This window comes from Athene noctua, chromosome 31 (assembly GCF_965140245.1).
Source record: "Athene noctua chromosome 31, bAthNoc1.hap1.1, whole genome shotgun sequence".
In the NCBI taxonomy this organism is placed as follows: domain Eukaryota; kingdom Metazoa; phylum Chordata; class Aves; order Strigiformes; family Strigidae; genus Athene; species Athene noctua.
In genome coordinates, this window is record NC_134067.1 from 1,992,662 (window position 1) to 2,010,232 (window position 17,571).

At 71.8% G+C, this 17,571-nt stretch overlaps 5 protein-coding genes across 7 annotated transcripts; 4 read left to right on the plus strand and 1 right to left on the minus strand.

The window, feature by feature from the left end:
* The first annotated feature begins 548 nt into the window (after positions 1-548).
* ACP5 (acid phosphatase 5, tartrate resistant) lies at positions 549-3,071 on the plus strand. 2 transcript variants are annotated; one of them, XM_074929890.1, is made up of 5 exons: positions 549-673; positions 966-1,217; positions 1,492-1,619; positions 1,939-2,290; positions 2,520-3,071. In XM_074929890.1, the coding sequence occupies exons 2-5, from the start codon at positions 966-968 to the stop codon at positions 2,754-2,756; spliced, it is 969 nt and encodes a 322-aa protein (XP_074785991.1). In that variant the 5' UTR covers positions 549-673; the 3' UTR covers positions 2,757-3,071. The 2 variants fall into 2 exon arrangements, with proteins under 2 accessions (XP_074785991.1, XP_074785990.1); XM_074929889.1 differs by lacking the exon at positions 549-673 and having other exon boundaries at positions 756-1,217.
* A 259-nt stretch (positions 3,072-3,330) lies between these two features.
* Positions 3,331-4,513, plus strand: ELOF1 (elongation factor 1). Its single transcript, XM_074929895.1, has 3 exons — positions 3,331-3,616; positions 3,855-3,925; positions 4,027-4,513. The coding sequence occupies exons 1-3, from the start codon at positions 3,501-3,503 to the stop codon at positions 4,089-4,091; spliced, it is 252 nt and encodes an 83-aa protein (XP_074785996.1). The 5' UTR covers positions 3,331-3,500; the 3' UTR covers positions 4,092-4,513.
* A 718-nt stretch (positions 4,514-5,231) lies between these two features.
* Positions 5,232-9,183, minus strand: CNN1 (calponin 1). The gene is made up of 7 exons (XM_074929892.1): positions 8,802-9,183; positions 7,568-7,689; positions 7,256-7,322; positions 7,001-7,138; positions 6,470-6,580; positions 6,114-6,260; positions 5,232-5,671 (listed from the first exon to the last, which is right to left on the minus strand). Exons 1-7 carry the CDS (start codon positions 8,862-8,864, stop codon positions 5,444-5,446), a joined length of 876 nt encoding a protein of 291 aa, XP_074785993.1. The 5' UTR covers positions 8,865-9,183; the 3' UTR covers positions 5,232-5,443.
* Positions 9,184-9,832: 649 nt separating this feature from the next.
* Positions 9,833-12,709, plus strand: ECSIT (ECSIT signaling integrator). 2 transcript variants are annotated; one of them, XM_074929881.1, is made up of 7 exons: positions 9,833-10,023; positions 10,229-10,652; positions 10,793-11,016; positions 11,391-11,445; positions 11,716-11,864; positions 12,207-12,309; positions 12,380-12,709. In XM_074929881.1, exons 1-7 carry the CDS (start codon positions 9,961-9,963, stop codon positions 12,697-12,699), a joined length of 1,338 nt encoding a protein of 445 aa, XP_074785982.1. In that variant the 5' UTR covers positions 9,833-9,960; the 3' UTR covers positions 12,700-12,709. The 2 variants fall into 2 exon arrangements, with proteins under 2 accessions (XP_074785982.1, XP_074785983.1); XM_074929882.1 differs by having other exon boundaries at positions 11,394-11,445.
* A 765-nt stretch (positions 12,710-13,474) lies between these two features.
* On the plus strand, positions 13,475-17,399 carry ZNF653 (zinc finger protein 653). The gene is made up of 10 exons (XM_074929876.1): positions 13,475-13,788; positions 13,923-13,966; positions 14,204-14,410; positions 14,687-15,087; positions 15,300-15,390; positions 15,426-15,471; positions 15,999-16,116; positions 16,202-16,316; positions 16,398-16,490; positions 16,803-17,399. Exons 1-10 carry the CDS (start codon positions 13,475-13,477, stop codon positions 16,988-16,990), a joined length of 1,617 nt encoding a protein of 538 aa, XP_074785977.1. The 3' UTR covers positions 16,991-17,399.
* Positions 17,400-17,571: the final 172 nt, after the last annotated feature.

A 17,571-nucleotide genomic window follows, 5' to 3' on the forward strand; every position in this document is an offset into this window, starting at 1 on the left:
CCCCGCCCCGACCCCGAAGGGCCCCCAGGGGTGCGGGACCCTGCCCGGCTGGTGAGATGCGGAACTGGGCACACTGGTGGGACTGGGCCGGGCCGGACGCCTGCGTCCCTTCGAGCTCGGGTGGGCCGGGACCCCCGGGCACCCCCGGACCCCTGGGCGCCTCCGGACCCCTGGGTGCCCCCGGGGCCGAAGGCCAGAGGTTGGGGTGAGCGCCCCCCACCCCCGTCAGGGACGCGGCGCCCGCCTGCCCCCCCCTTCCACCACTGCACGTGGCCTCGTTGGAAAACGCGGCGGGGGGGTCGCTCCCGGCCGCCTGGGTCCCGGGGGGGGGACCCTCGGACATCTGGGTCCCCGGGGGGGGGGGGAGGCGGGGGGAGCACCCCCGGCCGCCGGGGTCCTGCGTTAACCGTGAGGCGGCCGCGGCCTGAAGGGATTTGGGGCGTTTCGGGGATTTCCGGCGGAGGCCGGGGCTGATCCCCCTCGGGCCCCTAAGTGTCCCCAGTGCTCCCAGTGCCCCGCGGCCCGGCCCCCCCCGCGGCGGCCCCGTGTCACCGCGAGGCGTCAGGTGACAGCGAGGCGGGGGGGCAGCGGGTGGCGCGACCCCACTTCCCCTTTTGGGCCCATAAAGCACCGGAGGGGACACGCGAGGGGACACGCGAGGGGACACGCGAGGGTGAGTGGCCCCTGGCCCCGCGGGGTCCTGCCGCGGCGGGGAGGGCGGCCCGGACCCCTGGGTGCCCTTTGAAACCCGGGGGGGGACCTGGGGTGCGCTGGACACCTGGGTCCCCATTCTGCCGTGGGGGGGCCAGAGGGTGGTGCCGGGGACGCCCCCTGTACAGCCGGGTCCCATGGGTGGGGATCAGGGCCCCCCTGGGACCCCCCCAAGACACCTGGGTCCCATGGGTGGGGACCGGGGCCCCTGGGACCCCCCCAAGACACCTGGGTCCCACGGGCACCATCTGCAGATGCTGGCGCTGCTGTGGATGACCGTGACGGTGACGGTGGTGGCCGGGGGGGGCCCTGAGGGGGCGGTGCAGTTCCTGGCGGTGGGTGACTGGGGGGGGGTCCCCGACCCCCCTTTCGCCACCCCCCGCGAGGTGGCCACGGCGGCGGCCATGGGACGTGCGGCCACTGACCTCGGTGCCGACTTTGTCCTCGCCCTCGGGGACAACTTCTACTACAAGGGGGTGCGGGACGAGTGGGACCCCCGCTTCCAGGTATGGCCCCACAGCTCTGGGGTGGGGGCACCCCGAAATGCGAGGGGGGGCAGGGGGGCATTTTGGGGGGTTGGGGCTGCCGTGAGGGGATCCCAAAATCTGCGTGGAGATTTGGGGGGGCACCAAAATCTCAGGGGTGACCCCGGTACCTCTCTGCGGGGACCCCGCATGTCTCCAGGGGGGGTATGGGGGGCCTGGCTGGGCACACGGTGCTCAGCATCCCCTGTCGCCACGTGTCCCCATGTCTCTGTCCGTGTCCCCCGTGTCCCCCCAGGAGACCTTCGAGCGGGTGTTCACAGCCCCGGGGCTGCGGGACCTGCCCTGGTTCGTGCTGGCTGGGAACCACGACCACGCTGGGAACGTCACTGCGCAGCTGGCGTACAGCCGCCACTCCCCCCGATGGTAGGGACCCCCCACCCGCCCGACCCCTGTGCAGCTGCTGTCCTCTGGGTCCCCAGGGTGTCCCCACGTGTCCCCAAGCCCCCTTGGTCTCACAGACACTTTCTGCAGGACTACTACAGCCTGTGCCTGGTGCTGGGCTGTCCCTGGGGTGTCCCCAGGCTGTCCCCAAGTCCCCACAGGGTGTGCCCAGGCTTCCCCAAGTCCCTGTGTCCCACAGGCACTTTTCCACACTACTACTACAGCCCACTCCTGGCACTGGGGTGACCCCAGACTGTCCCCAAGTCCCCCCACAGTGTCCCCAAGTCCCCGTGTCCCGCAGGCACTTCCCGCACTACTACTACAGCCTGCGCCTCTCCCTGCCGGGCACCAACGCCACGGCCCGGCTGCTGGTGCTGGACACGGTGCTGCTCTGCGGCGGTGGGGATGACTTCGGGGCGGGGGGTGCCCCCAGGGGCCCCCAGGACGCGGGAGCAGCAGCAGCGCAGCTGGCCTGGCTGCGGGGACGCCTGGCCGCTGCGCGCCACGACCGCTACGTGCTGGTGGCCGGGCACTACCCGGTGTGGTCGGTGGCCGAGCACGGCCCCACCGCCTGCCTGGTGCAGCTGCTGCGGCCGCTGCTGCGGCGTCACCGCGTCACCGCCTTCCTCTGCGGCCACGACCACAACCTGCAGGTGAGCCCGAGGACCCCGGCCTCTGGGGGAGCCCCCAGTGGGACCCTGGCATCGAGGGGACCCCCTAGACCCCCCCAGGGACCCCTCTCTGCCCCCAAGGCATCGCTGTCCTCTTGACACCCCCCTGCCCCCCGCCCCAACGCCTGGAGCACGGGGGTGGGCAGGGACCCAGGTGTCTGGGTGGGGACCCGGGGGTCCAGACCCCTGACCCCCCATCTCTGCCCCCCAGTTCCTGGAGGAGGGGGGGGTGGGCTACGTGGTGAGCGGTGCCGGCAACTTCGTGGAGGAGTCCCAGCAGCACGGGGGGGCTGTGCCCCCCGGCTCCCTCCGCTTCTTCTTTGGGGCTCCCGCTTCCCCCGGCGGCTTCGCCCACCTGCGCCTGGATGCCCACGCGGCCACCGTCACCTTCCTGGAGGCCACCGGCCGGGTCCTCTACCGCGTGGCCCTGCCCCCCCGTGACCTCTGACCCCCGCGGCGCCGGGGCCCTGGAGGACCCCGGGGTCCCTGACAGCGGAGGACGCGTGGGGGCCCCCGCTGGCGTGGGGGGACACCCCCCCATCACGGACGCCTGGTGTCCCCAGGCCGGGTGGGACCGTGCGGGGGCAGCCAGCAGGACCCGGCCCCCACTGCCACCCCCCCCCGGTGCTGCGGGACCCCGGGGGGGGGCGGGACCCCCCCGGACTCGTGACCAGAGGGACAGCGGGCAGGACCCCGGTGACCCCTGACCCCGGGGACCCCCAAGGCCGTGTGGGAGGACACGGCCGCGCTGCTCCCCAGTGCCCCTCCCCCCAATAAAGGGCTTCGCCCCGAAACGCCGCTGCGATCGATCGCCCCGAAACGCCGCGTGCCGCCTCCGACCGCGGGGGGCGGGGCCACCCTCGGGTCACGTGACGGCAACGGCGGCCCGGGCCCGGCCCCCGCTGCCGATTCGCGGGAGGAGCGTGGCCGCCGTCCAATGGGCGCCGGGAGGGGGCGGGGCCGGAGCCGCTTCCGGGTCGCGGCGGCGGAAGCGCCGGTCGCTGGGGGAGACGCGGCGGGAGCGGAGCGGGACGGGGCGGCAGGTGGGGGGGGGGGGCCGAGCTCGTTCCCGTCGGGGCCAGTTGCGGGTCGGGGCTGCGCCCGCGGGGGCTCCTGGACGCCGGGTCCCGGGAGGGGCCGCGTCCGCCCGGGCCGCCGGCCTGTGACCGGGTCCGTGGCGGTTGCCGCAGCCATGGGCCGCCGTAAGTCCAAGCGGAAGCCGCCGCCCAAGAAGAAGGTGACGGGGACGCTGGAGACGCAGTTCACGTGCCCGTTCTGCAACCACGAGAAGTCCTGTGACGTCAAGATGTGAGCGGGGGGGCCGCGGCCCGGAGCGGGGGGAGCACGGCCCTTGTGGGGGGGGTAACGGCCCGGAGCGGGGGGAGCACGGCCCTTGGGGGGGGGGTAACGGCCCCGGGTGGGACTGAGCACGGCCCGGGGCGGTGGGGGGCATGGCCCGGGAGGGAGCACGGCTTGGGGTGGGGGGCGGGGAGCGGCCCGGGGGAGAAGGGGCCGCCCCTACCAGCTTGTCCCCTGCTGCCCCCAGGGACCGTGCCCGCAACACGGGGGTGATCTCCTGCACCGTCTGCCTGGAGGAGTTCCAGACGCCCATCACCTGTATCCTTACTGGGACTGCCCCCCCAGACACCCCCCCCATCCCCCTGCTCCCCCTGCCCCCCTTTTCCTGCTACCCGTTAGTGCCTTAACGTCCCCCCGAGACCTGTCGGAGCCGGTGGACGTCTACAGCGACTGGATCGACGCCTGCGAAGCTGCCAACCAGTAGCAGCTGGGGCAGCTCCTGCCCGCAGCACAACCCCAGACCCCTGGGGGTGGTCACACCCCTGCCCCCAGACCCACGGGGGAAGGTCCCATCCCTGCTGCCCCTTTGGGGTCTTTTCTTTACATTTTCTACCTTTCTGTCCCCAGGCACGGGGGCTCTGGCTCACACAGGCACCCAGGACCTGTCCGCCCCCCCCCCCCCCCCCCTGCCCAGGGACGGGACCCCTGCTCTTGGGGCAGGTTTGGGGGAGGGGGCTCACCCAGCCCTGCTGGGACTTGTCCCCGTCCCAGGCGCTGAGTTGCTGCTGGCCCATGAGCTGCAGGGACTGCGGGAGCGGGTCTGCAGGGACACGGGGACAGGGACCTGGGGTGTGGGCAACGCGTTTTGGCAGAGTCACCCTTGAATAAATGTCCTTGTGGGGCTGGGCTGGGGCTCCGTGTCCTTGTCACTGCTGGTGCCACAGCAAGGGGTGCGGGGACACATGGGGATGGCGCCGTGTGGTCTGTGGGGACAGCCGGGCCCACGGGGACCATGCAATGCCAAGGCACTGACGAGGCTCAGTGGCACTGACGAATCTCCTCTCGTTTCAGAGCTCTACTGGGACAAATTAGAACCTTTGGCCACCATCTCCTGATCCCGGGCACCCCGTTACCCACCAGGGACCTCATTAGGGCTGGCTTTCTTGTCACAGGAGCCCGTGTGGGTAGGAGGGACTAGGCCAGGTGTTTCAGGGGCTGGGGGGGCTGACCCCAGGCTTGGTGCTGCCTCAGTGCGGGGAGCCTGGGTGTCCAGGGTCACCTCTGTCCCCCTTATGGCACCCCCAGGCTGTCCAGCTGCCGGAATATCCCCTCTGTGCCACTGTGTTCCCTCGTCCTCCCCCTGTGCCTGATCTGTGTCCCTCTGTCCCTGATCCCCTTTGCTGTCCTGCTGTCCCTCTGTGTGCCTCAGTGTCCCCCATCCCTGTCCCAGCTCCAAGGCCTTGTTGCCCCACACCTCATTCTGTCCCTCCTAACCTCATGTCCCCCCAGCCCTGTGCCTCGCTGTCCCCTGTAGTCCCCCACCTTATCACCCCGTGCCTTGCTGTCCCCTGTCTCGCCGTTGTGCCTCATCGGCCCCCGTGCTGGTGCCTGAGGAGGCGGCAGGTTTGCGTGTGGTTTTTATTGTGCCTCAGTGGCTTCACATGGGGGGCGGGGGGTGGCAGCGGGGCCAGGCCCCTGGCCGAGCCCGCCCCCCCTTCTCCCGGGCCGAGCCCCGTGGCCAGGCCGGCCCCAGGGGGCCAGGGGCGCGGTGAGGCCGGTGCGGTGCAGCCCCGCGCGGGGCGGGGCGATGCGGTGCAAGCAGCCGCGGGCCAGCGGCTACTGGGAGTTGTAGAGGCCGTCGAGGCCGTCCTCGCCCAGCAGCTCGGGGCCGCCGCAGTACTTGGGGTCGTAGACCTGCCGCGGCAGCCCGTACACCGTCATGCCCTGCTGCGAGGCGCCCTTGTTGCTGCCCATCTGCAGGCCGATGGTCAGCGTGTCGCAGTGCTCCATGCCCAGCGCCGGCTCGAAGATCTGTCGCTTTGTTCCCGGTGCCGTCATCCCGGCCTGGGCAGGGACAGCGCTGGGGGTGGTGGCCTCGGCCTTCCCGAGGTCCCCAGCTTCCCCATCAGGACTTAGGGGTGGGGGGTGTGTCCCCTGTTGTCCCTGGAGGGTCCCTCAGCCTCCACCAAGGGTCTGGGGTGTGTGTGTGTGTGTCCCTGTCCTCTCCAGGGGGTGTCCTTCATCCTCCCCAGGTGTCCCTCAGCCTACTCAGGGGACCACATCTCACGATGTTGGGGGGCCTGGGGATGCCCCCCATCCCCTCCTCCCCCTCCAGTGCCATGTCCTGGCTGACACAGGATGCCGGGGTCCCCTGGAGACATCAGTGCCCCTGTGTCCCCATACCTGGGTGGCCCAACACTGCAGGGTCCCTACATGGCTGGCAGTGCCCCTGCCCCCCTCCCTGCCCTTAGTGCCCAGGGGACAGCACTTCCCCCCCCGTCCCCACCTGGCTGGCGCCCTTGTTGGTGCCCATCTGGAGGCTGATGGTGGCCTGGTCCAGGGGCTGGTCTGTCCCCAGCTTCGGATCGTAGAGGTGCCGCCGCGTCCCGTACGCCGTCATGCCCTGCTGGCTGGCGAACTTGTTGGTGCCCATCTGGGGACAGGGGAGAGGGGGGTCATGGACGGGGCAGGGGCGGTGTCCCCAACTGCACCAACTGGCCCCAAGACACTGGGACCTCCCCATCCTCCACCCCAGCGAAAGCCTGTGTCCTCAAGACGCCCCCCAGGGACCACTTGGCACCCCTCAGATTCCCCCTGTGCTCCCCCATGTCCTTGTGCCTGCCCCTTGCGTCCCCGTGGCACCTGGAGGCCGATGATGTTCCTGCCCTCACGCAGCTTCTCGGGGTGGAAGCGCCGCTGCTGCTTCTCCGCGTACTTCACCCCCAAACCCACGTTGTTCCCCTTCGTCTTGGCCTGCGTGAGATCCTGGGGCTCAGGGTGCGCACAGGCCCTCGTCCCGACAGAGTCACCAGACCCACGTTTAATTCCCCAGTTCCCCTGGGACTGCCCCAAAACTCCCCCGGGCCCCATCACCCTTGGGCTCCCTGAGACCCCAGACACCCACCCAGGGCTTCCCCAAGCCCCAGCTCTGCCCCGTTTGGCCCCGTCACCCCCCAGACAAGGGCAGTGGGTGAGGACTGGACCCGTGTGTGGTTGGTGCCCTCCCAGGGGATGTAGGGAACCCCCAGGGCCCCCCAGCAACTCCCAGGGACCCTGTCCCACCCCACCAAGGTCACTTGGCTGGTGAGGGCGATGAGGCTGAGCTGCGCCTGCCTGTGGTTGGTGTCCTCCAAGGGGACATGGGGACCCCCAAACCCGCCGCAGCAGGGTTACCTGGCTGGCGAGGGCGATGAGGGTGGACTGGACCTGCGTGTGGTTGGTGTTCTCGAAGAGGTCGTTGGCCTCGAAGATGTCGTGGGGCTTCACCCCATAGCGCGTGATGGCCCGCAGGAAGTTCCCGATGTTCTCCAGCTGTGCACAGGTCAGCTCGGAGCCCGGCTCCCTGGCCTGGGACCCTGACCCACTGCAGACCCCCCAGCGCCCCGCGGCCCCCCCAGGCCTCACTCTCCCCGTTTGGGGGCTGCTCACCTTGTGCCAGTTCTGGACGGGTTCGTTCACCTTCTGCACGGAGCCGGGCTGCAGCTTGTTGATGAGCCTGGGGGGGGGCCGGGGTCAGGGTCAGAGCAAGGGTCAACCCCCACTGCTCAGGGTCAGCCCAGGAGAGGTCAGAGAGGGGGGAGGGATGGGGTCAAGTTTAAGGTCTGGGGTCACGATGGGGCTGCGTTCCCGGAGGATGACCCAGAGTCGAGCCGGGGTCGGCGGTGGGCCGCGCTCCCAAAGGAGGGCCAGGGCGGGGGTCAGGGTCAGGGTCAGGGCTCCGCTTGGCGGGCAGGGCCATACTCGCAGAGGATGACGCCGTCCTTGAGGCCGTCCATGAAGCTGTCCCCGATGCGGCGGCCGGTGGTCCCCTCGATCCAGGCGCGCAGCTCCCGCTCCCGCTGCGGGTCGTACTTCTGCGCCAGCTGTGATGGGGGACACGGTCAGGGGGACACGGGTGACACGGGGGGGCACCGCCAGGAGAACACTGTCAGGTGGGGAAGGACACTGGAGGGGCTGGGGGGCTGAGCAGAGGGCAGGGAGACGCGGGGGGTGCAGGGGGGGTCAGGCCGGGGGTGACACACGAGCCCAGCCCCCGCTCTGGACCCACATCACGGTGAGGACCGAACAGCGCCAGACGCCTGGGGCCCCCCCGGTGCCGGGAGGGGGGGGTGGGAGGCGGGGGGGGCTCCAGGCGTCCCGGCCTCCCACCTGCCCCGCCCCGGCCCCCCCGGAGGACCGAGCCGTCCGGGCCCGCCGAACCTTTGCCCATATATAGCCCCGGGCCGCGGCCGCCCGCCCGCCGCGCTCCGACGCCTTATAAGGGCTCGCGGCGGGGCCGGGGGCGGCGAGGCCCCCCCGGGCCACCCGGGGCCCCCCGGGTTAACCCTTCCTGCGGCGCTCCCCGCGGGCGGTGACGGCCGGAGAGACGGGGCGCCCCCCCCGGCCCCCGCCTCCCGCGGGGCGTCTGAAGGGGGAAACTGAGGCACTGCCTGGGGGGGGACACAAGCGTCCGGTTGCCGCCGCCCCCCCGTACACGGCGGGGACCCGGGCGCCCGTCACCTCCCCCCCGCAGAGGGGACCCGGGCGTCCCGGCTCCCCCGCCCGGGGCAGCACCAGGGACAGCGCCAGGTCCTGCCCCCGCCCCCCGCCCGCTCCGGACGGGTCCGGCCCCCCCTCAGTTCCCGGTCCGCTATGGCCGGGTGCTGCCCCCCCCTCAGTTCCCGGTCCGTTATGGCCGGGTGCTGCCCCCCCCTCAGTTCCCGGTCCGTTATGGCCGGGTGCTGCCCCCCCCTCAGTTCCCGGTCCGCTATGGCCGGGTGCTGCCCCCCCCTCAGTTCCCGGTCCGTTATGGCCGGGTGCTGCCCCCCCCTCAGTTCCCGGTCCGCTATGGCCGGGTGCTGCCCCCCCTCAGTTCCCGGTCCGTTATGGCCGGGTGCTGCCCCCCCCTCAGTTCCCGGTCCGCTCTGGCCGGGTCCCGCTCCCCCGCCCGGGCGGGGTCGGTTCTGCCCGGTTCGGGTCGTTCGGCGCCGCCCACCTTATTCTTCACCTCGGCCGAGAGCCCGTAGGCCGGCCCGCGGTTGAAGTGCGCGTTGGACATGGGGGCGGTGCGGGAGGGTCCCGGCGGGTCGGGTCGGGTCGGTTCGCCCCGGTCCGGGTCTGTCCCGGCTCGGCTCGGTCCCGGCGGGTCGGGTCGGTTCGGTTCCTCCCGGGTCGCTCGTCCCGGTCCCGACCCGGCGCCGCCGCCACTTTTAAAAGTCGGCGGAGGGCGCGGAGCCCCCCCGGGCCGGGGCCGCCGCCAGCCAATGGGCACCGGCCGCTGCGCCGGTGTCACCGCGGGGCGGGTGGTGTCGTCATTTTTTCCACATTTAGCGGGGGGATCCCGGGGGGGGCGGGGGAGCCCCGGGTCGTCCCACCCCCGCCCCTCAGCCCCCCTCTTCCCTCCACCCCGCTCCCATCCCCCTGCCCCTGCCCCTCCTCCCATCCCCCCCCCGTGTCCCCCCGGTTCCCCGTCCCGCTCCCTCCGTCCCTCCCCGCTCCCGTCCCCCCCCCCCGCCGGGTCCCCCCAGTCCCGGGGGAGCGGGGGGGCGGGGCGGTCCGGCCGCCTGGGTCCTCCCGGTGCCGTCAGCGGATCGGACTCCGCCGGCCCCGGGGGGAGGGACAGTTCGTCACGGGCGGGGAATGCGCCCCCCCGCCCCCCCGCCCCGGGACTCGGGGGACTCGGGGGACGCGGGCACCGGGCCCACCCCGCCGCCCGGCCCGGCGCTGTGCGGGTCCCCGTCCCGCGGGCTCGGAGGGGGCGGTCGGGGACGATCCGGGGGTCCCGGGGCCGCCCCCCGCCCCCCAGATCGGAGCGGCCGTTTCCATTTATAGCAGCCGCTGCAGCTCTGACGTCACCGTGCGCCGTGTGACGTCACCGCGAGTCCCCGGCGCTGACATCACCGTGTGGCCTCGGCTCTGACCCGCTCTGACGTCAAGGGGAACCCCTCGGAGCTCCGCCCCCCGCGCCGCCAATCACGGCCCTGGCCCCGCCCCCGGGCCAGCGGGACCCACTCTGCGGGCGGCCCCAGCTCGTGACCCGGAAGCGCTCCCCGCGGGGTCGGCGGGACATGGCGGCGCCCAGCGGCTTGGCCCCGCGCGGGGTCGCCGGTGTCCAGCCGTGACCTTTGACCTCCCCGCGCCGACCCCGAGGCGCCATGAGGCTGCGCTGGGCTCTCGCGCTGCCCCGGGGGCTCTGCGGGGGCTGGGGAGCCCCGCAGGTGCGTGGGGGGGGGCTCGGGAGGCGGCAGCAAGAGACGGGGGGGAACACGGGGGGGTGTGGGGATGGGGGCCGGGACAGCCCGAGGGGCCGGGGGACACGGTGGGAAGCGGGGGCACACGGGAGGTGCCTCGGCCGGGCGACAGCACGGGAAGCCCACACACCCCCACCGGCCCCCCCCAGCCTTGACCCCTTTCCCCTCCCAGGTCGGTCGGAGCATGTGCCAGCGCAGCAGCCGCGCAGCGGGGGACCCGGCAGGGCAGGCCTGGGGGGACGCCTCGGGGGACGCTTCGGGGGGCGCCTCGGGGGACGCCTCGGGGGCCCCGGCCCGGCCCGGCATCCCCCGCGGGGCGCAGGGCGCGGACCGGGGCCCTGAGGCCTTCGCGGCGGCGCTGGCGGCGCTGGAGCAGGTGCCGGGGCGGCGCGTGGGGCGGCTGGAGCTGGTGGAGGCGGCGCTGGCGGCGATGCCGGCGCTGGGGGTGGCGCGGCAGCGAGAGGCCTACCACCGCCTGCTGCGCCTGCTGCCGCGGGGACCCTGGGTGCCCCGCGGGCCCCTCCAGCGTATGCTGGCCCCCTTTCCCCGGCAGCAGGAGTGCGGCCTCCAGATCCTGGAGCAGATGGAGCGATACGGTGGGTGCGAGAGGGGAGGGGGTGCCAACCCCCTGGGGAGGGGCCCGGATCTCTGGGTCCGATGGGGAGTGGGTGCCTGACCCCTTGGGGGGCGGGGGTCTGGTCCCCACACTCACCTGGACGCCTGGGTCCCCGTGCAGGCGTGGTGCCGGACGCAGAGACACGGTTTCTTCTCCTGGGGATCTTCGGGCCCAAAAGCCGCCCCGTGCGCAAGTGCCAGCGGCTGCTCTACTGGCTGCCGCGGATGCGCCACGTGGACCCCCACCCCCTGCCCCGCCTCCTGCCCCCCTCCGCCCTGGCTGCTGCCCGCCTGGGCCTGCGCCGAATCGCCAATGACCCTGATGCTCGTATCACTGTCTACCAGGTGGGACACGGGGACAGATGTGGGGGATGGGGGACACGCCAGGGGACCGTGAGGACAAGGGATGTGGGGATGGGGATGTTGGGGGACACAGGGGGACATGGGGATGGGCAGACAGGGGGTGGGGGACCAGTGTCACTCAGGTGGAATGGGATGGGGATGGGGGGACAGGGACCCCGCCTCACCATCAGCTGGGTGGGACACAGGGGTGAGGAGCTGAGGTGGGAGAGGTGAGGATGTGGATGCAGGGGGGGGCCTCTCTGTCACCATGGCCAGGTGGACAGAAGGGCCCCTCTTGGGGACACAGTGCCCAAGTGAGGCCCCGATGTCCCTGGGTTGTTAAGAGGGAGCGGTTGACGACTGTCTCCTTCCTGCAGCAGGCAGTGCCGGACGAGGGGGTCGACAAGGGCTCCGTCCAGCCCTACATCGTTGGTGAGCACAGGGGGACCCAGAGGGACCTGGGTGTCACGGGAGGCATGTGGGCATCTTGGAGGGGCGGGGGGGGGAACACTGGTATATGGGGGGACACAGTGTGTGGGGTTGGGGACCCTGGCATGTGGAAGGGACCCAGGCATTTGGGGAGCCTCGTGTAGAGAGAGCCTTGTGGTGTTGGGTATGGGGTCCCCAGTGTTGGGGGCCCTTGTGGGGGGCGGGGTTGGGGTCCCCAGTGCTGGCATGGGGTCCCCAGCTCCCCTCCTGCAGGCGCCCAGAGCCCGGAGCAGCAGGAGCTGCTGGCCCGGCATGGCCCGGCACGGCCCGTCTTCGTGGAGGGGCCGTTCCCCCTCTGGCTGCGCAGCACCCGCCTGTGCTACTACGTGCTGCGGGGGGACCCCCTGCCCCCCCACCTGCGGGTGAGCCTGACGGACCGCGGGGCTCCGGAGGGGATGGGAGGGGACTGGACGAAACCTGCCATTGCTTGGGATGAGGTGGAAGGGGAGAAAGCCCCCAGGGCACTGGAGGGGGTGGGACATGGTTACAGAGAGGTTCCCCTGACCCAGGACAGGAAGGGCTGGGACCCCCATGGCCCAGGTCCAGGATGGGTGGGAGGGGGCTCTCGTGGCCCAGAAGGGGATGGGATGGGACCCCCAGGGCTCAGGACAGGTGAGCAGGGAGGGGCCTCCCTGGCCAAAGACAGGAGGGGAGCCCTGGCCCAGGGCGGGTAGGAGGGGACACCCTGCCTCTGCCTCCACCAGGAGGAGCCCCCAGACCCCGAGCGCAGCCTGTACTACCCCCTGTACCTCGACCTGGACCTGGACCGTGGCCCCTGGGATGATGATGAATTCGATGTGGACGAGGGTAAGGCTGGGGGGCAGGGGCAGGGGGGGATCCCCGTGTCTTCCCTGTCCCCCTGACCTGTCCCCTGCAGTGGAGGAGGGCCCTGTCTTCGCGCTGTGCATGGCGGGGGCAGGTGACCGGCACACGCTGGGCAAGTGGATCACGGGGCTGCAGGAGACGAACCCCGTCCTCGGGCACACCCCTGTCATCTTCCGCCTGGAGGATGGGGACTCCCCAGCTGGCACCCTCGGGGATCCCCCTGCACCCTGCCTGGGGGCGGTCCCTCCCCTGCCTGTGGTGCTGGAGCCCTCCGACCCGCCGCAGGGACATGGGCACGGCACCCGGGGCAACACCGCCGGCCCTGGGAGTGGTGGGGGGCCTGGTGCTGCCCCCCCAGCCCTGGGGGAATAAAGGAGGTGCTGGCAATGGAGTGGGGTGTCTTGTGTTAGGGCTGCTGGGGGGCAGCGCCCTGGGAGCGTTGCAGGGTGAGGGGCAGCAGGGGGGCGCTGGGGGGATGGAGGGATGGGGTGGGGGGAAGGGGTTTGGGGTGATTTGGTGGGATATGGGGGGGAGATTTAGGGGTTTATGGGGGGATATGGGGGATATAAGGGGTATTTTGGAAGGATATGGGGGATTTTGGTGGGATATGGAGGGGTTTGGGGGGCATATGGGGAGGTTTTGGGGGTGATCTGGGAGGATTTGATGGGATATGGGGGGTGGTTTGTGGAGGATGGGGGAAGATTTGGGGGTGTTTTGGGGAATATGGGAGATATAAGTGGTATTTTGGAAGGATGTGGGGGGGGTGGGGTGACATGGAGAGGTTTTGAGGTGATTTGGGGAGATATGGGGGGATTTGGGGGCGTTTGGGGGCATATGGAGAGGTTTTGGGGATGATTTGAGGAGATGCGGGAGGGTCTGGGGGGCGATTTGGGGAGATGGGGGGAGGGCAGGGCTCCGCGCATGCGCGCCGAGCTCCCTCCGAGCAGAGCCTGGCGGAAGCGAGCGCGCATGCGCGTTGGGCGCCGCCGTGGCGCCGCTCCCCGCCCGCCCTCCGGCTGCTACGCGCACGCGCACTGCGCCGCGCCGCGCCTTCCTTTGCAAAAAACGGCGCGAACGGGGCCGGAAGCGGAAGTGGCGGCGGCGGCGTCATCGGCGGCGCGCCGCGGCGCGCGGCGACGGGCCCGGCATGAGCGCGGCCGAGCGGGGCCCGGCCCCGGGGGGCGGCGGTAGCCCCGGCCCCGGGGGCGGCCCCGGGCGAGGCTCGGCGGCGGAGCCGGGCGGCGGCGGCGGCCGGAAGGCGCGGGGGCGGCCGCGGCTGACGGAGTCTGACCGGGCGCGGCGGCGGCTGGAGTCGCGGAAGAAGTACGACGTGCGGCGGGTGTACCTGGGCGAGGCGCACGGGCCCTGGGTTGACCTGCGCCGCCGCAGCGGCTGGAGCGATGCCAAGCTGGCGGCCTACCTGCTGGGGCTGGAGCGGGGGCAGCGCGCCGGGCGGCGCGGGTGAGCGGGGCTGGAGAGCCGGGGGGGACCGGGAGCTCGGGTGCCCCTTCCCCTCCTGCAGCTCTCGGGGGCCGACCCCCCCGGGGGGAGGGGCGCCCCTATTTGTCCCCAGGTCACTGCCCCTCTCTCCGCAGGAAGCCGTGGGAGCAGATCCCTAAAAAGCCCAAACGGAAGAAAAGTGAGTGCTGAGGGGGCGGGGGGGAGCTGGGGCGTGAGCGGGTCCCCCGGGCCGGGGCATACTGGGAGGGCTCAGGCCTCAGGTAGGAGGTCTTGGGCTGCCAGGGGCGCAGGCAAGGGGCTGGGGGCGATGGGGAATGGGGCTGGGGTGCGGGGGGGGCCAGGATGGGGGCTGGGGCAGCAGGGGGACTCTGGGGATGGGGCGGGGGGTGCCAGGCTGCCAGCAGCCCTCCCCCAGGGCGGCGGCGCAATGTGAACTGCCTGCGGCATGCGGTGATCTGGTACGAGGACCACCGGCAGCGCTGCCCCTACGAGCCGCGGCTGGCGGAGCTGGACCCCTCGGTGGGGCTCTACACCACGGCCGTCTGGCAGTGCGAGCGAGGGCACCGCTACTTCCAGGACCTGCACTCGCCTCTGCGGCCCCTCAGCGACTCCGACGGGGACAGTGATGACGGTGTGTGACGGGGGGGCGTGGTGGGGCCTGCGGTCCCGCGGGGAAGGGGCTGGGGACACTCCTCTGGGCAGTGGGGCTCCAGGACAGGACCCAGGGGTGGTCTGGGTGACCTGACTGCATCTTTTGGGGGCCTGGGCTGTGGGTGGGGGCTCCAGGGGACTCCTTTGGCACTCAGGTGATTTTTTTAGGGGGGCAGGAGGGACCCTCTTTGGCACTTGGGGCATGTTCCTTTGGGGGCTCCCCTTGATTTTCCCTTTCCTACAGCAGCGGCTCCTGGCAGCTCCTCCTCCTCCTCAGGGGGCTGCAGCTCGGGCTCGGAGGCGACACCAGGGGGGGCCCCATCGATGCCGGGGGGGGTGGCAGTGCCCCCCCCGGGAGCTCCAGGCCCCCCTGAGGGTGCCGTGGAGGGGCGGGGAGCAGCGCTGGAGGCTGTGGTCTGTGTGCCGCTGCCGCTGCCTCTGCGACTGGGTGCGGGCCGGGGTACGCTGACCGAGGCGGGGCCCCCCACCCTGCTGCAGGGGCCCCCCCTCCTTATCCTGGCTAGCCCTGGCTATGATGCGCTGGGGGGACTGCAGCTGGACGTGGCGGGGGACGAGGTGCCCTGCGCTCTGCTGGAGGGGGGGGGTGCCTTCCCCCACCCCCCCTGGACTCCCACCTCCCTAAGACAGGTATGAGGGGGGCAGGGGTCAGGGGGATGAGGTGGATTGGGGTGATGAGACCTTGTCTGGGGGGATTAGGGTGCTGGAGGGGTTGGGGGGGGGCATCATGGTGAGGGTGGGGCCGGGGTGGGTTGGTGTCAGGAATCGAGGAGATCAGGGGGCTGGGGGGGGATTGGGGGCTGGGGGGCACCAGTGCCTCACTTGCCACGCTGATGGCAGAGGAGGACGAGGTGCTGGGGCTGAAGCAGGAGGAGGTGCCCCTCCCTGCCGCCGAGCCCCCCCCACAGCCCCCTCCGGAGCCCCCCGGGAGCCCCCCCCGCCCCCCCTGGCTGAGGATGCTGACGGTGGTGACGTGTCGGCCATCATCTACGAGATCCCCAAAGAGCCTGAGAGGTCAGGGGGCGGGGGCTGGGGGTCACTTGAGTTCTGGGGAGGTGGGGGCTGGGGGGGTGATGTCGGGTCAGGGCTGGGGAGGGGAGTTTGGGGTGTCCCTAGGGGGTCAGGGGAAGCGTCAGATATTGGGACAGGCTTTTGGGGTCGCTACAAGGCTCCTGTTTCTGGGGACATGAAAAGGGGCTCAGGGCTGGGGAAGCCTTGGGGGGGTTACAAGGGTCTGGGGGGGCTGCAGGGATTAGGTTTGTTTTAGGGGTGAGTGAGATTTTAATGGTTACAGAGATCTTGGGGATGGGGGAGGGGGGGCTGGGAGAGTTTCCTGGTGCTGTGGGGGGGTTTGGGGGTACTTTGGGTGTGTGGGAACTGTTTGGATTTGTGAAGGGGTTCAGGAATCCTCAGGCCTGTCGCGGGATATTGGACAAGGTCCCCCAGTGCTGGGCCCCCCCCCCCCCCCCCCCCCCCCCCCGTACTGTGGCCTGTGGGGTGTCTAATCCAGGGCTGTGATTTTCTCCCCATCCCCCGCGCAGGCGGCGGCGGAGCAGGCGGGGCCGTGCCCCCCCCCCAGACCCCGAGGAGCTCCCGGAGCCGATCGCCTGCCCCTACGCGGGCTGCGGGCAGGTCTACGTCGCGCTCAGCAGCTTCCAGGTGCAGCCTCCCCCCCACACCGCTCCCCCCAGCTCCCCGGTGCTCCCCAGGGCCCCCCCTTACCTTTCCACCCCCCCCACCCCAGAACCACGTCAACCTGGTGCACCGCAAGGGCCGGACCCAGCAGTGCCCCCAGCCTGGCTGCGGGAAGAGGTTTTACCTGGCCAACCACCTGCGCCGGCACATGGTCATCCACTCCGGTGAGACCCCGCGGCCCCCCCGCGGCCCCCCCATGTCCCTTTCACGTCCTCCTAACGTCCCCCCATGTCCGTCCCCCCCAGGTGTGCGGGAGTTCACTTGCGAGACCTGCGGGAAATCCTTCAAGCGCAAGAACCACCTGGAGGTGCACAGGCGGACGCACACCGGGGAGACCCCCCCTGCAGTGAGTGGGGGGGGCTCTGGAGAGGGCACCGGGGAGCCCCCCCACGTGTGGGCAGGGATATGGTGCAGCTGCTGCTGCATAGAGTGATGGGGGGGGAGGTGTGGCATGATGGGGGACACCCCCCCCCCCCCCCAGTCCCTCTGAGCTCTCCCAATCTGCTCCCCCCAAGTGTGAGCTCTGGGGGTGCCCCCCCTTACCCCCCCTTCTCCCCCCAGGTGTGAGCTCTGGGGGTGCCCCTCAGCCCCCCCTTGCCCCCTCCTTCCAGGTGTGAGCTCTGCGGGTGCCCCCCCTCACCCCCCCTTGTCCCCCAGGTGTGAGCTCTGCGGGTACCGCTGCCGCCAGCGTGCCTCCCTGACGTGGCACATGCGGCGCCACGGGGCCCCCCCCGCGCTGCGCCCCTTCCCCTGCGAGCGCTGCGGGAGACGCTTCGAGCGCCCCGAGGGCCTCAAGTTCCACGCGCTCAAGAGCCACCCCGAGCCCCGAGGCACTTAGAGGGTGACCCCCTCGGGGGGCCTCCGGGTCACCCCCCCTGCCCTGGGGTGGTGTCGTGGCCCGTGGAGATGAGGAGGTGCCTCCTGGGGGGTCCTGACCCCCCCCACGGGGCACCCTCAGCTCCCTGCAGTTGGTGAAGCCCCTCATCCCCCCCTGGGGCTGCCCTGGGGGCCCCCAACACCGGGGGGCTCCCGACACCCCCAGGATCTCCCCATTCCCCCGTGCCCTGCCTCCCCCCCCCCATTAATTTATTTCCTGACTCAGTTGTCGTGTGTCCCGTCCCCCTGCCCCCCATCCCCCGAGGCAGCTGGGTGTTGGGGCGGGGGGGGGGGCGGGGGGGACCCTGGTTTTGTCTTGGGAGAGCAGCCCCGGCCCCCCCGGGGCCCCCCCAGTTCCATTAAAGCGAAGGCTTTTACTCGCTGCCTCCTGCTCTCTGCCCGGGAGCCGCGGGGGGGGCCTGGCGCGCTGGGGGGGGGCAGCGGAGCCGCGGGGGGGGCCAGGGCCCTGCCGGGGGGGGTGGGGGGGTCACACACCCGGTGCCCCCCCGCGCGGGGGTCGCGGCCCCGCCCCCGCTGGGAGGG

Excerpts from the sequence above, each read along its gene's own strand:
- ACP5 (XM_074929889.1), top strand. The coding sequence starts at position 849 with ATGGGTGGGGATCAGGGCCCCCCTGGGACCCCCCCAAGACACCTGGGT. Across the intron at positions 1,620-1,938 it reads AGCCGCCACTCCCCCCGATG|GCACTTCCCGCACTACTACT; the intron begins GTAGGGACCCCC and ends CGTGTCCCGCAG. Across the intron at positions 2,291-2,519 it reads GCCACGACCACAACCTGCAG|TTCCTGGAGGAGGGGGGGGT; the intron begins GTGAGCCCGAGG and ends TCTGCCCCCCAG.
- ZNF653 (XM_074929876.1), top strand. The coding sequence starts at position 13,475 with ATGAGCGCGGCCGAGCGGGGCCCGGCCCCGGGGGGCGGCGGTAGCCCC. Across the intron at positions 15,391-15,425 it reads TCCGGAGCCCCCCGGGAGCC|GTGACGTGTCGGCCATCATC; the intron begins CCCCCCGCCCCC and ends ATGCTGACGGTG. Across the intron at positions 16,117-16,201 it reads TCGCGCTCAGCAGCTTCCAG|AACCACGTCAACCTGGTGCA; the intron begins GTGCAGCCTCCC and ends CCCCCACCCCAG.
- ELOF1 (XM_074929895.1), top strand. The coding sequence starts at position 3,501 with ATGGGCCGCCGTAAGTCCAAGCGGAAGCCGCCGCCCAAGAAGAAGGTG. Across the intron at positions 3,617-3,854 it reads AAGTCCTGTGACGTCAAGAT|GGACCGTGCCCGCAACACGG; the intron begins GTGAGCGGGGGG and ends TGCTGCCCCCAG. Across the intron at positions 3,926-4,026 it reads GTTCCAGACGCCCATCACCT|ACCTGTCGGAGCCGGTGGAC; the intron begins GTATCCTTACTG and ends CGTCCCCCCGAG.
- ECSIT (XM_074929881.1), top strand. The coding sequence starts at position 9,961 with ATGAGGCTGCGCTGGGCTCTCGCGCTGCCCCGGGGGCTCTGCGGGGGC. Across the intron at positions 11,446-11,715 it reads CGTCCAGCCCTACATCGTTG|GCGCCCAGAGCCCGGAGCAG; the intron begins GTGAGCACAGGG and ends CCCCTCCTGCAG. Across the intron at positions 11,865-12,206 it reads CCCTGCCCCCCCACCTGCGG|GAGGAGCCCCCAGACCCCGA; the intron begins GTGAGCCTGACG and ends TGCCTCCACCAG.
- CNN1 (XM_074929892.1), bottom strand. The coding sequence starts at position 8,864 with ATGTCCAACGCGCACTTCAACCGCGGGCCGGCCTACGGGCTCTCGGCC. Across the intron at positions 7,323-7,567 it reads GACGGCGTCATCCTCTGCGA|GCTCATCAACAAGCTGCAGC; the intron begins GTATGGCCCTGC and ends GCCCCCCCCCAG. Across the intron at positions 6,581-7,000 it reads TCATCGCCCTCGCCAGCCAG|GCCAAGACGAAGGGGAACAA; the intron begins GTAACCCTGCTG and ends GATCTCACGCAG.